This window comes from Tachypleus tridentatus, chromosome 8 (genome assembly GCF_004210375.1).
Source record: "Tachypleus tridentatus isolate NWPU-2018 chromosome 8, ASM421037v1, whole genome shotgun sequence".
Lineage (NCBI taxonomy): Eukaryota > Metazoa > Arthropoda > Merostomata > Xiphosura > Limulidae > Tachypleus > Tachypleus tridentatus.
Genome location: NC_134832.1, coordinates 79,482,964 through 79,499,469, shown reverse-complemented (window position 1 = coordinate 79,499,469; position 16,506 = coordinate 79,482,964). Strand labels below are relative to the sequence as shown.

Here is a 16,506-nt window from a genome sequence, read left to right as displayed (position 1 = left end):
CTACCGTAGCACAAATACTTAGAATTATTAGGTCAGGTTAACAGAACTGCAGCAACTGATGTTGTTTTGAATTAAGCACAAAGCTACACAATGGGCTATCTGTGCTCTGCCTACCACGGTTATCGCAACCCGGTTTTTAGCGTTGTAAGTCCGCAAGCAAACCCCTGAGCCACTGGGAGGGCGCAGCAACTGAAGGACATAAGATTTTTAGAACTGGTTAATATCAGAACTACAGTAATTAGAGAACAAAAGGTTATAAAACTTGGCTAACATAAGAACAGCAGTAACTGAAGAACATAATGACGAGAAACCCATCTGAAGTAAAAATATATTCTCAGGACAGATGGTATGGGTCAGGGGTGGGTAACGCCATAGCCAGTAGATAGCAGAATTGTGGCCAACTCGACTTTAGAAATCAACTTTTTCCATCATTTAATTTTAATCGCAAATTTGATAATCAGCAACTGCACTGCCTTACGTCATTGCTAATGCCACGCGCTTTCAAGCTTTTAAATATATTTTGTTTTTAATCCTATAATAAGGATAAGTGGATCATTCGAAAAGGAAAGAATCCAGATGATGGTAAACACTCAGAAAATAAAGCCAATTTAAATGATTCTGGCATTACTGCCGAAAGGAGAATGGCGCATGACTGGAAAAACGTGACACGAGAATTTAATGAAAGTTGGGAGTTGAAATTTGCAGTGATTGAAGCAGATAATAAATCAGTGTGTCTTTTGTGTAACAAAAGATTTTCAGAATAACAAAGGATACAACCTTAAGCAACACATTAACAATTTACACAATGAATTTGATGTAATATTTCCAGTTGATAGCAAAAATCGTATGAATGAAATTAGCCCTCTGAATTAGCCAACTTCATGAAAATGAGGCCTAGAAAGATTTTTATCGTCAATAGAACTAGTTACGTTAGCTAGTTATAAATTAGCTTGGATTCTAGCTCAAATTATGATTCAAAAATAAAAATACATGAAGATCATGAGTTTATTAAAACTGTTTAGTACCAGAAATGTAAGAGCTGGAGGATATAAACTTCTTGCAAGTTTTAGTTGCTACAAAATTCGAATATGTTGTTATAGAAGATATTATTTGATTATATTCATTAGGTATGCTGTTGTAATTAAATATGTATTACAAATATTATAGTTTTAATGTTAAGTGTGAAATAAGGCATGTTTCGTTATTATTATTATGGAATACCAGTGGGAAAACTTGTGCTTTGCTTTCGAAACATTTTTTGTGGTTGTGATATTTTGTGTTTGAATTCATAAAGCTTATAAAATTTAAAGGGAATGCTACGTTTTACAAAAAAAAAATAACATTTCATGGAAGTGTGGGGCGTTTTAATGACTCCGAGGTTATATCAAGGTGGTCAAACCTATTCCATAACACGTGATACCCACCAGACACTTGCATAAAAGAAAGAAAAATACATTTTGAACCAAATGGCGTCATAAAACAATGACAAACCGATTAATTTATCTATTAACATGTTTCAGATATAGCGACATTTTTAAAATCTGAAAATCAAGGCCAAATGTTAAAAACCTGGATGACAGTGTTTACAAGCATATGAAGACATACCTGTACAAAACCTTAACATGTAAACACTGTTGTCTGAGATGGGGTTCTAAGGGATAACAGATCTATCTATATCTCATCCTTTTAGTGCATAGCACTCTACACCTACATTCTCCTTTTGCATATGGCGAAGTTATCCATACTTCCTTACTCCTAATTTTTACATAATTTAATGAAATTCAAAAAAAAACATCCCCCAGATGCGCATACACACGTTGCTCTTTTAATTACGTTAAAATGGAAAACTAATGAAAATGATGAGAAAACGAAGCGTGTTTTGCAGATGAAAAACATTATCAAATAATGAGGTAAAAGCTTAGATTAACAGCAAACAGTAACTGGATTAAACTACTTATTACTGGCTATTCTAATAAACAAATGTTTGATTTCCTTGAAAGTGCTGATTGTTCACTTAACTGTTTCAGAAATTTTAACGAACTTCTTTCGCAAACGTAGGACTGCAAATACTGTCGTTATGTTGTGATGGTTCTAACATCAAGTGTTCTTCCCTTCTGACTTGAAACAACTGTACAAAATAAATGTTCAAGCAAATTCCACAGTGTATCTTTTGAAAATAAGCTTCAAGCTTACTTTTAAGTTGTTTAGTAAGGTAAGAAACAATTTGAACATGATGTTGCGTCAAAGATAATAATGTAGAATAAATATTACATAACCTTCCATGAGTAATCGTGTCGATATTACAAAATATGGCGCGTTATGTTAAATAGATAATTATATCTATAGCTATGGCCGAAAATTTTATATCATTCTGAAATTTTGAGAATGAAACATGATTAAAAATATTGTAATAAGAATATAACTTCCATCTCTTATTTAACACAATGCTGATTAAAGAAGGTACGAAAGGGTAATAGTTATTCTTATATTTACAATGGATGTCATTATTTTCAAGAAATTTAATCTTCTCAGATGCTGAACTGTCCATTTAACCTTTAAACATAACAGGATTCATTCGATTTTATTAAGCAATAAACACAAACCAAACAGTCATATTAGTTAACATTCGTATTTCCAACTGTATCTTCATCCAAATGTATTGAAACATTCTCTAACACAATTAACACAGTCATCCTACTAGTGGTGAGTAGAAAACCCTTCAAGATTTAATCTGCAGGGACTGTTATTTTTGTTTTAAAGCATTGATGTGCTTAACGTGATGTTTATATTCAATTTGTTTCTCGACTCACAAAGAGCTCGTAGAACGCGAAAGCTGGCCTTCAATAAATGCATCGTGGAATTAATCACAAAGCTATTATTTATGTTTTCTGAAAATTAAAATAATAAATTTTTAAAACTCACATGTTAACGAGTTATTGAACGTTAAAACTTTAGTGTATAAATGTTTGTGAAATGTATGCTTGTGAATACTTTACTTTGCTTGTCCTATTTGTCCTCATAGAAGCTAAAGTTTAGTATTTATACAGTGTCGTCACTAGTTAATCTCCCTAACATTACGAAAAACGAAGGCGACTTAAATTTTCTCTTTCACAAGAAAGTTTCTAATATAAGAACGCGAGGCTAGCATTTTTTAAGGAAAAGGGAAATGGGGACAAAGAACTTCTTCTGTTGAAATCAGAATATTCCTCGAGCCATGCTGAAAACAACAACTAGAACCTCATAGAACAACTGCAGATTTTCGACCTTACCAAATGACGTACAATTTGCAACAGGTTTTTTTTTAATTATAATTAGAAATTGTATTGTTTTTTATTTTGAATTTAGAGTGCTTGGAAAAAAGTTTTATATTTTTAAGTAAACAAACATAAATAAACGATGTACAAGAATGATCTTTAACATTGTTTGTTTTTTGAGTGAAATTGAATAGTGGCTATTTATGGCTAAGCCTACTTTCCTTAATTCTCTTCAAAGTTCCAACATAAAACAATTAAATCGGACATGCTGTTTTGTTTGAAACTCAGTGGCGGCACCAGGGCCAGGATATTTTCGTTGGGGGGGGACTGAGGTAAACTGTGAAGGAGCTTCCCAAAATGCCATCAATATGAAGTATAGATGGTAAATTATAATAATGTAAATACCAAGGTACATTTCAGAAAGGTGTGCTATTTTGAACTGTGTTTTCAATGCAGTTTTCATTGGAAACTCATACTCTGATTAATAATTCATTATTACAAATTAGAAATAATATGTTTATCAAAATATGCGTATATGTAAAAGGGGAAGCTCACCTACATTCCACCCAAGGTATTTTTCATAATAATAAAGAAAATCAAGATTAGCTTAGACTGAACATTTAATATACCATTAAGAGTAAAGCTACAAATCAAAAGAAATATAACATAAAGACAGTTTACATAGCAGAAACGTTGAGTTCTACGGATCTATGTCTCTTTGATGTTAATTGTTAAGCAACAACGACGATTGTGTTTTCCATATTTTGTGAATATATGTAGGTAACAATATTGGGGGGCTGATGAGGGCTCGGCTCAGGTCCCCCCTTGGTGCCGCCACTGATGAAACTTTATTATGTTAGCCTGATCAGATATCGGCCAATAAAAAGAAAGGCTGGTCACAATACGATAGAAATAGCATTAAATTAAGAAACTGTCTTCTATTTTCAGAATAAGTCATTTTCAATAAAGATAGGCTCATTATTCAATTTATGTAGTGCATAGTGGTGTGTAAAATACATGTTAACACTGTAAGTAAAGAACATTACAACACTAAAGATGCGTTCATGTTAACGCATTAACTCATGATGACGAGAAACCCACTTGAAGTGAAAAGATGTATTCTAAAGACGGCTGGTATAGATAATAAAACATTAATTAAAATAAAGTACAGAACAACATTCTGACGTTTTGAAGATGACTTAAGAAGGTCGAAACGTTGTTCTGTACTTTATTTTAATTAAAGTTTTAATACCTGTACCAACCGTTTTTATAATAAATTTTTAAAGCAGTAACTAATCATCTTTGTGAAAAACCGCATTATTCCTCTGTACATTATTGACAGAAAGTGTTTGTTTTAACAGGGCTCGTTTCTTCCCCTGTTGCTTAATTTGGCAACACTAGAGTAAAAAAATGTGTCATTAGGTGAGTTCGTTTTGCTCAGTGGAATAACAATGCATTATTTGTCGTCTTTAACCCTGCATGCGTTTTGTCTTACATTTTCACTATTAGACACATTCGTGTTGTTTTTAATGTATTTAATATAGTTTATTAAAGTGGTGATAAAATTACCTGGCTTTCTATTCACTAGTACTAGGAAAATTTATATTAATATATTTGGTGTCTTATCAAATTTGCCCTTTAATAACATAAAAGCGTGTTCGTAACTTTATTATATTATTCAGTCATTTGTAAAAGATCGGGTAGTAATGAAATAAACGGTATCGATAAAAAATGTATTATACCACACTGCACGAACGTATTTAGTCGTTTATGTAAAAAAATCGAAATATACGCCTCTGTTTCAGGTTATGGTCACTTAGCGCCATCTACTGTCTCTGGAAGAATATTCTGTGTTTTTTACGCCATGATTGGAATTCCTCTGACGGGCATCCTCCTGGCGGCAATCGGAGATAATTTTAGCAAACAATTAATCAAAAGTTTAGAGAGAGCTAAGAAATGTTACAATTCCAAGGTGGCGCTGACAATCAACGCCTCCACTTTTCTACTGCCCTGGTTTATTGTGTTTATTATCTTACCAGCATGTATCTTCATGTTCATCGAGCAGTGGACGTTTCTGGAGGGGCTCTATTACTGTTTTATCTCACTAGCTACTATTGGTTTTGGGGATTATGTAGCAGGTAAGTTTGAGGCACGATACGTTAGTATTTTTAAAAATTATGTTTAATAGAATTTGCGTCTATTTAATGGGCATTAAAGACTTTACATTTTAGACATTATAATTTAAATGCATTTAGCATCAATCCCTCTTACCAACGATTTGCTTTAACCAAGTTCTTTCTATAAAACTCTTGACACTAAAAAAACATTTAGACTGGCAAGAATGCTTATGAAGACATTTTTATTGTGACCTAAATTATTTTTTTTATTCTTAATGGCCCAGGTGGTTAGGATGATCAACTTGCAATCTGAGGATCGCGGATTCGAATAACCATTATACCAGACATACCATTTCACGCGTAGAGACGTTATAAGGTGATAGTCAATCCCACTATTTATTAATAAAAGAGATACCCAAGAGTCGACGTTGAATGGTGATGACTAGCTGCCTTCTCTCTGGTTTTACACTGCTAAATTAGGGACGGCTAGCGCAGACAGCCCTCGTGTAGCTTTGCGCGAAATTCAAAAACAAACATGAAAAACTGGGTTTTAAATTTCAATTAACAAAGTACAGCACAATAAATTTAGCCTAATCAATATTCGTAAGAGTAAATACTTAAACATATGTATTAGACTACTTAGAAGCTTTCAGGTTGAAGTTTCATGAATAAAAAAATCTTAAGCATATAAATACAATGGTCAAAGTTAAATAATCAACAAACATAAAAAAGATTAATTGATTTCAAAAAATAAAATTAAAGGTGTTACTTCAAATCAGCTGAATATTCTTAATGCTTGGGACAGTTTTTTTTATCAAACACACAAAAACATGCTTTTAAGCTGTTACAAATTTCAACACTTTTTTTTTTAGTTTGGAAAGTACAGGGCTCCAACATGTTTGTTGGCAGCTACAATCGTAATTCATTTTGACTGCTATTTGGAAAACATTTCACAACTATCATTGGTCTTGAACTGTAGTTTGACCTTAAAACACCAGTAGATTTTATATTTCTCACTTCTAATAGCTTGTGTCAAATTGCGGCTTCAAGACAACATTAAAATAAAAACAAACTGTCTGTTGTTTTAAGAGCGAGATAGTATAGAGGCAGAGAAACAAAACAGTTCTCTTATAACGACCCTACGGCTGAAAGGGCGTTTGGTGCGAAGGGGATTCGAAAGCACGATCCTCAGATTAAGAGTCGAGTGTCTTAACCACCTGGCCATGCTGGGCCCACTATTGTTAGGATAAGGGTTGGATACTGAACGCTGGCCAGTGTGACTCGCTATTTTTAAGACGAGTCTTTGATCACGCTGGTCAGTGTTACTCGCTGTTAGAATGAGGCTTAGTACTGAACGATAACAGTAAGAAGATAATCAATCCCAAATTATCTAATAATAGTAAGATTATTACCATTAATAAGTAGGTCGATTCCAAACTGTCTGATCATAATAAGGATACTAACAGTTGTGATACTTAAGATACTGCCAATAAAAAGAATATCAGTCTCATACTACCTAATAATACTAAGAATAATGTTAATAGAAAGAAAACTGGCACCAAATTACGTGATAAAAGTATGAAACTAGTAAATATTAATAGAAAATAGTGGAGATCTGGTATGAATTATAGCAGGTACGCGTAGAATTTATAATAATTAAACATACATTTATGGTACTGATAAAGTTATACATCTTATCAACTCAGGTAACTTTAATGGAGACTACATATGGATCTACAAAATTGGTGTGATTTTCTGGATTATCTTTGGTCTGGGGTATCTAGCAATGATTCTTAATTACATCTCTCGAGCCATGAGGTGTAAGCAGATTCGTAGAATGGAACATGGTCTTTCTCTCAGAATCAACTACACTCAGGAGAAGGTGGAGAAAAGATTGGACGACATCCATCATCTCCTCCAGGAGTTTATTGCCAAGGTAAGCCAGAGACGTAAAATAACCCTAAGATAAAACTCTGTATGACACGTAAATAAAACATACTTTACTATTCACTTTAGTGGTTACTATGAAATTAATCCACAAAAACACAGTTGCGCAACCATCACCTACCTCTAATACATCCATATTATCAATCAGGCTTAGCAGTAATACACAAAAGCACATCCATTATTTACTATAAAGATAGGCAGTATTACAGGGAAACAACAATCACGTACAATCACACAAAACAGTAATATACAGAAAATAATTTGTAATGTTACCATCACATCACAATGCAGGATACATACAGTACTTTGCCTAAATGTTTCTATATTTTGTAATGTTACCATCACATCACACTGCAGGATCATACAGTCACAGCCTAAATGTTTCTATATTTTGTAACAAATAAGATCATTATTATTAAGATGGAAACCAAATACACTTGGTGGTGTCAAACTGAGAAATGCATGTTATATGGCCCGACATGCCCAGGTAATTAAGGCACTCGACTCGTAATCTGAGGGTCGTGGGTTCGAATCCCTGTCACACCGGACATGCTCGCTCTTTTAGCCATGGGGGCTTTAAAATGTGACGGTCAATCCCACTATTTGTTGGTAACAAGAGTATTCCAAGAGTTGACCATTAGTGGGTGGTGATGACTAACTGTTTTTTGTATAGTCTTACACTGCTAAATTAGGGATGGCTAGCGCAGATAACCCTCGTGTAGCTTGCGTGAAATTCACAAAAGAAACAATCGAACAAGCATGTTATATAAAACAACTACATACGTAATTCGTATATTAAGACAGGTTCTATGGACATGAATAATAAATAATGTAGTAGAACAACAAACAAATTTATCAGACACCTGTTAAAATCATACTATAATGACACTCTTGTTTAAATGATACTAAAAACATTTTTTTATTACACGATGTGCAACTCCCAACTTCGCGAAATTTTTATTCCGCGTACATGTAGATTTGTACTAGGGGTCACGATTTTCCCGCTTCGCCTCCATTTCCCGTCACGGAGAACTTTACTTTTCTTTATTCTCAGAATGCAGATATAACATCGTGAAATGTCACACACTGATCTAATGCATTGGCGCCACATGTAACTAGCTAGATGTATAATTTAGCATTTTAGCTATATCAGTAAAACTTTACCAAAGCATAGATGATGATAAAATATAACATCAAATATAACAAACATTTGTAACCAACTATCAATTCTTATTAAACATTCAGTACTTGATTGATTCTCTTTGTACTCTAATAACTTCCACAAGGCAACGTAGCATGTTATAAATGAAGTTATTGATATAATCCATCGTGATTCATCCCAGTTTGTCACTGGAAGCTGCTCTTCAGTAGCTGGCGTAAGGTTATGGTTAGTAATTTTTCGGCTTAGTTCTACCCAATAGTTCTCAATGGGATTACAGTCTGGAGACTTTGCTGGCCACGGTAATCTTATAACATCCTTTTGGTCGAGATCAATCCTGTACAATACATTTACTGTGGATAGTGAATTGTCATCTTGGAACACAAAGTTACTGACAAATCTTGTTCTAGTACGTGGAAGAAATATCGTCTCCATGTGATGCTTGTAGGAAGCGCCATTTCCATGGAGAATATAAAGAGCGATTTTTCACAATGATGAATAGCTGTCCAAGCATGTTTTGCACCACCTCCTCTGTGTTTCGTGTGCGAAGTACAGTCTTCCCTTGTTAACCAGCCAAATAACAAACATGAATCCTACTATCTTGTTTAATAAGCCGAAAACAGGACTCATATGAAAAGATGAGGTGTCGCCAGTGTCCTAACTGTAAGTTGACATTCTTTCTTGTCCAAGTAACATGGTAACGGAGGTGAGTTCTGATTAATATCGGTTAGCAGATAGTCCTTCTTACAAACTAATGTTATTTGTTCAGTCTACTATTTACTGTTCTTCTGTATGTCCTGGATTGAATGTATTCACGCCATTCTTGTCTTAAGGTGTCGCGAAACTTTTTATTACCTTGACGTGTTAACCTGATCAAAACACGGCTATCACAGGAAGTAGATCTTTAGCGTCTACCATATCCGGTACCACGTTTCCTGTAGACCGATGACATTTCAGGATTCTAGATGCAGTTTAGTCACACGACGAGGTATGACTACACACTATTTACAGACATTTTCTAAAAGAATAACACACACACACACACACACACATACCAAAAGCACTCCATATAAAATAGGTATGTATGTGTGTTTTGATGAACAAATGCTCAAAACCACTTATGCAGACCAGAATAACAAGTCCTAGGTACTTCATCTGATCACACATTACCTTCTCTGTTACCACTCGAGCATTACTCAAGAACTATTCCACAACATCATCAATATAGAAGAGTACGTAAACACTTTTGCCTCGACTATATTATGCTACAGTTAGACTAAGCAGTAATGACAAGAAACACGTGTATCATATTATCACGAAGCTAAACAATAACATAAATATAAATATATATTTAGCACGTTATTCACATGTTCAGCCAAGAACGCTCTAAAAAAGGTTAATCAGAGTGTTGTAGTCCTCTGTCATCAGTTAAAATTTATCCTTTTCTGTAACAGTTTTTAAACTAGTTGGATTAAGCCTGTTAGTTAGAGAAAAGTGGCCATAGTGTACTTCCTCTAGGGTGAAATATTAAATCAACAAGATTCGTAACCAACAAAAGATTTTAATTAACTTTATTTATACAGTAAAAGTTATCCTCATGTTGTTTTCCTCTATTTTTGTTATTATTATTTAAAGTAAATAAGTTAAGTAGCTTAGAAGTACTACGCCACTAGACGGAGCTGATGTCCAAATATTTAGTATGAATGCAAAGTGATTAGTGCAGAAAACGAAAGGAAAAGATCTTGAATTGTACTCATGACTGTAAATTTCAGCGTTTGTCATATGCAACCCTAACGAAGAAATGAGTTTGAGTGTTGTGTTAATTTATTTTAAAATAATTAGATTAAGTAAGTGTGTACTTGTGTTTTGTTATAGCAAAGCCATATCGGGCTATCTGCTGTGTCCACCGAGGGGGAATCGAACCCATGATTTTAACATCGCAAATACTAAGACATACCGCTGTCCCGGGGGACGGTTAAGTAAATGAAAATAAATGCTAAACAAAATCGTCAAAATAATTCTTTTTGTTTGTGTTTTTCTTATAGCAAAGCCACATAGGGCCATCTGCTCAGCCCACCGAGGGGAATCGAACCCCTGATTTTAGCGTTGTAAATCCGGAGACATACCGCTGTACTAGCAGGGGGGCAGTTCTTTTTGTTATTCCGGTTACTTCTTGCATAAGCAAATCATTAAATGGGTAATATGGTGAATATTTTCATTCTTTTATGCATTTGAAGTTTGTCATCTCCAAACAAAAACTAGCTACTATAAATATTGTTGGAAATCAGTTTTTCGAAACATTTTGCAAGACTAAACTGAAAGAAGTGCAAAAAAGTTAACTTGTTCTGAGAATATACTTTTTCTTTCAAAGCACTAAACATAATATCACTTTACAGGTGTTCCTAATATAACAGAAGATGAAGTATTGGATTGTTGTTGTTTTTTAAAGTCATGATATGACACTGCATACATTCAACAAAATACTGAGTCTGAGCTGAAATATACCTTCAATTCTCAGTGTCAGTTTTTCATGATATTATTTCTTATGTGCCTATGAAAACATTAATGACGTTTTGTAAAACTGATTTTTGTAAGTCTTAATTATGTTAAATCCATCGTTCAGTGTGAGTATGAGAAGAAATGTGTTATAGGATATTAATAAACTAGTACTGACTACCTTATTTTATTTTAAATTTTCGCACATTGTTTTGTATTCTTAATATGTCAGAAATCCCGGCGAAAACGAAAGCCACTCACTGGTTCATTGCCTTTTGGAAAATCAAATAATCCTGATAGTCCTACCGGAAGTGACGATACAACGAGTCCTCAGGACAAGAATATGAATGCAGAAGTTCACCTTCGGAGATTAATAAAACTTGTGGAAGCACTGAGACACGAAACTAACATTCATACTTCTTATGACCAACATCATGGGACATATTTAGGACAAATAGAAGCCTTGGATTTATCATCCTTCACACACCCCTTGTCCACTCGTTGGTACAGTCTACCAGAGTCTCTCCCTTTCGTCCATATTCATAATGGAACTGAAATTTCGGTCATCAAGAATAGAAGCCAGCTTGGATTTCATTCTTCTACACACGTAGACAGTTCCGTAACTAAGCATGACAAGTTTCCTTTTCTTGTTGGAGGTTTTCTTGGGGTTCCTAATGGAAACTTAGAAAGCTTAAAATATGGTTATGAAGATACTGCTCAAAGAAATAATTCAACTTTTGAAATAGAAAGCTCAAGAACTACAAATCAGTGATACGTTCGCATTTTACACACTACCATTAATATGGAATTTTCATTAATTTTTCAAACTTTTTGTTTTATTTATGCTAAAAGGATGTTGATGCTGTTTTGAGATGAACCTCACCAAATGTGTAAGATATTTTTTGTGTTCATAAATTTTTTAGCTTTCAGTACGATAAAGCGATTGAGCTATTGTTTATAAAATCAAGGCATAGTCTTTACTCAACAAATAACAAAGATAAAAGAACAAAAATAACTAATATTTAATATATCTTGGTATTATTTTACAAAAAGTCAGAGCAATATAGAATTCAAATAAAAATGGTTTGTGGCCGTATTTTCTAGCATTTTCTGTTAAAGAACAGGTCACTTTTATTTCGTGAACTAAAAAGTAAAATATAAATTCACAAAGTTAGATTTAAGTGTAATTCTTTTATAAATTAGTGTATTTTGAAATTACGTGCCTTCCCAAATTTTACATTTCTTCTCTTTTTTCTTCTTCTTTCTATTCTTATGAACATGAAATGATACATTTTCGGGTTGTTGAAACTTTCATTTATTTATTTTTGAAATTATAACTCATGCAGTATTAATTACTTGATATATATCGTATATTTCTATTTTTTATTATATAGCTGTATTCTGAGGAAGAATTTTTATTTCACAATTTTCTTGTAAAGCTACAAGAAAGGACTATCCGCATATAGCCGTCCCTAATTTTAAACTGATAGATTAGAAGGTGGGCAGGTAATCTGTAGCACCACCGTAAACTACTGTTTATCGGACTGAATAGTAAGATTTACTTGTCACTCTTATACATTTTGGCCAGGTGGTTAAGGCACTCGACTAGTAATCCAAGGGTTGCGGATTCGAATCCCTGTCATACATAACATGCTAGTCCTTTCAACCGTATGGGCGTTATATTGTGATGGTCAATCCCACTATTCGTTGGTAAAAGAGTAGCCTAAGAGTTGGCAGTGGGTGGTGATGACTAGCTGTGTTTGCGCTAGTCGTCCCTAATTTAGCAGTGTAATTCGCGCAAAGCTACAAATTTCAAAAACAAACCAACTTATACATTTTATGCCATAAATGAACCCCGAGAGATAATAAGCCTAATATTTATGTTTGCTTAGATAATATTTTTACGTCAATGACAAGATTAAGTAGCTAGACCCGAAAGTTTAAACGTTATCATCTCTAAGTCAGAAGCGGTAAATATGTTGTTTACACGCTCACCACAAATAAAAGGCAATAAATACAAAAATCACTTTTCAACGTGTACAGGCTTAGTTGAAAATAAAAAGTATATATCAAGAAAGAGTTTTAGAAAATCAACAGAAGTTCGTGAAAAATGAATGGAGCATGCCATTACTTTGAGTTAATTTATCTGAGCTGTAAGATATGATTACTACAAACATTTGTCTTTCTGTACAGTTAACTTATAACTATTGTTATAAATTGTCCTATTGTATATAATTACATTGAAATAAAAATTGGTTCGCCCTCTAGAACAACTGTTTTATTCTACAAGTTTCGTTATGTAACTTTCCATGCACATTATAAACATTTCTTTTTTATAAATGCATAAGGTTAAGTTAAAAATAAAGTCAGTTGCGCACATTAATAAATAACAACAAAATAGCAATTACTACAGAACCTTGCATTCAATTTTCAGTCATTAAATATCAGTACAAAACTTTCCACTATGATAATAAAAGGGGTTATACATTTCATTTTAGACAAAGTGAAGTATTTAATATTCTCTGAAAGCAACACTGAATTCAATTTTACCTTTCTTTTGTTTTAATAAATTTTCAAAACCACTTGACTCAGCAAATAGCCCGATGTGGCTTTGCTATAAGAAAACACACACACACACACACAAACCACTTAAATGGCGCCATCTACTATAGTTTTTTATTATAACACGGTTTAATTTTATTTTTGTAATTCTTACTTAAGTTATATTTTAATAATAATGTGTATATATCTATATCATTTACACCTGCTAGCTTTCGTTCTTTAGAAGTGAATACAAATGTTATTAAAAATACATTCGAATCACAATGGAAATATTGTTTCGTTAAAGAGCTGTTTACAATACAAAGTAAGTTAGTTTGAAATCACATAAATAAGCATCAGATTTTATCAGAGCATAAGTTCATTATTTATAATTGTTTTGTAAGACAGCTTCGATATTATTAATGAAGTTATTAGGTTGTCACCTGTACGTATTCAATTAGAACCGTTAAAGAGGGAGTTGTATTACATGCAGTATCATATTGTTGTGGCCATACTCTACTGAATCTTTGAATAAAGAGAATGAGAATCAGTCCTCTGACGTAGTATTTTAGTGATCTAAATAGATGTATTTCTTTCGAGAATAAGAGTTATGATAGACCACGTGTCTGGGACACTACGCTCTCAACAGAAACGTTCTGTTAAGTTACTGATCCTCTCGCTGTGTTAACTAGGAATCCAAGAATGATTTAACTTTTTTAAGCCTTCCATTATAATGTCACTTTAGCGACTTGTTATATATACACTTCAAATCTAGTGAATCGAACTAATTTCCTTCCTATTTCAGAATATAAGGGTTACTTAGGAACTCTAACTGACGAAAGCTTACATATGATAATTTAAACTGTTAATTTATTATATGTATATGTATTAACATTAATATTTTAAGATACATTAAGAGTGCTTAATAATACGTATCTTTGTTAAGAATAAACTTATATTTTCAATTAGTTTCCTCTCGGTACTGATACAGACACTTCAGCTTTCCTTCAAGTCTACCAAATGGTAATATATAGTGTATGAACTGTTACTTCGTGTTTTTGTTTGTTTGTTTTCAGAGAAATAAAAATGATCTTTACGATTTCGAAATATTTCAAGATATTTATAAACATTTATCCATAAGCTTCTATTTCATAGTTTAGTTTACACAAATTTACTGCAAAACACACCACTTCAATGAAATAGAGTTAATAAATAAATTTAAATTTAACATGTAATTACTCTAAATCCTATTCACGGACGTCATAATTTTTTGTAAATATATTGCTCTTAAATTCATTAGCTCCCCCCTAAGTGGCACAGATGGAAGTATGAAGGATAACGCTAAAACCCGGATTTCAATACCAGTTGTAGGTACAGCGCAGATAGTTCATTGTGTAACTTTGTACTTACCTATAAACTTAGTATTAACTAGTTCACACCTAACGTAATCATTACCCTTTGTACTATCCAGCTACTCGATATTTCTTTAATAAACTTGCATTTGTTTGTGGAACTTGTCTAAATAGTTATTGTTTTTTCAAGGTTCTACGTTTTAATGACCTCAGTAAGATTTATTAATAACAAGATGCAGACTAATTACAATATCACATAAAAACTCATAAAACAACCAAGTCCGAAAATAAAACTTTCTATTTTTTTACTTGACATCATTGTTACATATTTACAGTCATGTGAAAAAGTTAGGACACCCTAAGAAAGCCTGTGTATTTGTGTAACATTTTTGGATATATAGATATTTAATCTCAATTTTAACAATACTGAGAGATTATAGGAATATAACTAAACAATTAAAACTGAAGTAAAGACCTTTCAAGATCTTCTGTAAATGTAATTCTACAGAAATGCATATTCTAACTGAGAAAAATGTTGGGACACCCCCACATTTATTCCCACTTAAAATGGCTCAACTCACACACAGGTGTGTCACACCAGGTGCACATGATTAGAAGATCGTTACTCAGCATTTTGAATAAGGCTTGCCCTATTTAAACCTCAGACATTAAGTTTTGTGTGCTCCTGACTGTTGAAGTGAGAGTGAGCACCATGGTGAGAGCAAAAGAGCTGTCTGAGGCCTTCAGAAAGAAAATTGTAGCAGCTTATGAGTCTGGTAAAGGATTTAAAAAGATCCCAAAAGATTTTGAAATCAGCCATTCCACTGTCCGGAAAATAGTCAACAAGTGGAGGGCTTTCAAACAACTACCAACATGTCCAGGTCTGGTCGTCCAAGCAAATTCACCTCGAGAGCAGACAGCAAAATGCTAAAAGAGTTCTCCAAACACCCTAACATGCCATTACGAGACCTACAGCAGGCTCTGGCTACTGTTGATGTGAAAGTGCATGCCTCTACAATCAGAAAGAGACTGCACAAGTTTAACTTGCATGGGAGGTGTGCAAGGAGGAAACCTTTGCTCTCTAGGAGAAACATCAAGGCCAGACTGAAGTTTGCCAGAGATAATGTAGACAAAGACAGGACTTCTGGAATAATGTTCTTTGTACAGATGAGTCCAAAATTGAATTATTTGGACACCAGAAGAGAGGACATGTTTGGCGTAAACCAAATAGAGTATTCCAGGAAAAGAACCTCATACCAACTATGAAGCATGGAGGTGGAAGTGTCATGGTTTGGGGCTGCTTTGCTGCAGCAGGACATGGAAAGTTCACAATCATAGAATTTACCATGAATTCTATTGTGTATCAGAGGGTGCTTGAGGATCATGTGAAACCATCTGTAAGAACATTAAAGCTGAAGCGGAACTGGACCCTGTAACACGACAATGACCCAAAACATACCAGTAAATCCATCAAGGACTGGCTGAAAACTAAGAAATGGAGAGTCCTGGAATGGCCGAGTCAAAGCCCAGATCTTAATCCCATTGAGATGCTGTGGGGTGACTTGAAACGGGCTGTACATGCAAGAAACCCCTCAAACATCTCACAGCTGACAGAATTATGCATTGAGGAGTGGGGCAAA

The 16,506-nt window shown here is 33.7% G+C and overlaps 1 protein-coding gene across 3 annotated transcripts in view; it reads left to right on the top strand.

The window, feature by feature from the left end:
* Window positions 1-13,240, top strand: part of LOC143222761 (potassium channel, subfamily K, member 16-like) — a 44,304-nt gene extending 31,064 nt beyond the window's left edge. For all 3 annotated transcript variants that reach the window (XM_076449712.1, XM_076449714.1, XM_076449713.1), the window contains exons 4-6: window positions 5,060-5,392; window positions 7,078-7,307; window positions 11,206-13,240. In XM_076449712.1, coding sequence (XP_076305827.1) covers window positions 5,060-5,392; window positions 7,078-7,307; window positions 11,206-11,745 — 1,103 coding nt within the window. In that variant the 3' untranslated portion in view covers window positions 11,746-13,240. The remainder of the gene's footprint in view (window positions 1-5,059; window positions 5,393-7,077; window positions 7,308-11,205) is intronic.
* Window positions 13,241-16,506: the final 3,266 nt, after the last annotated feature.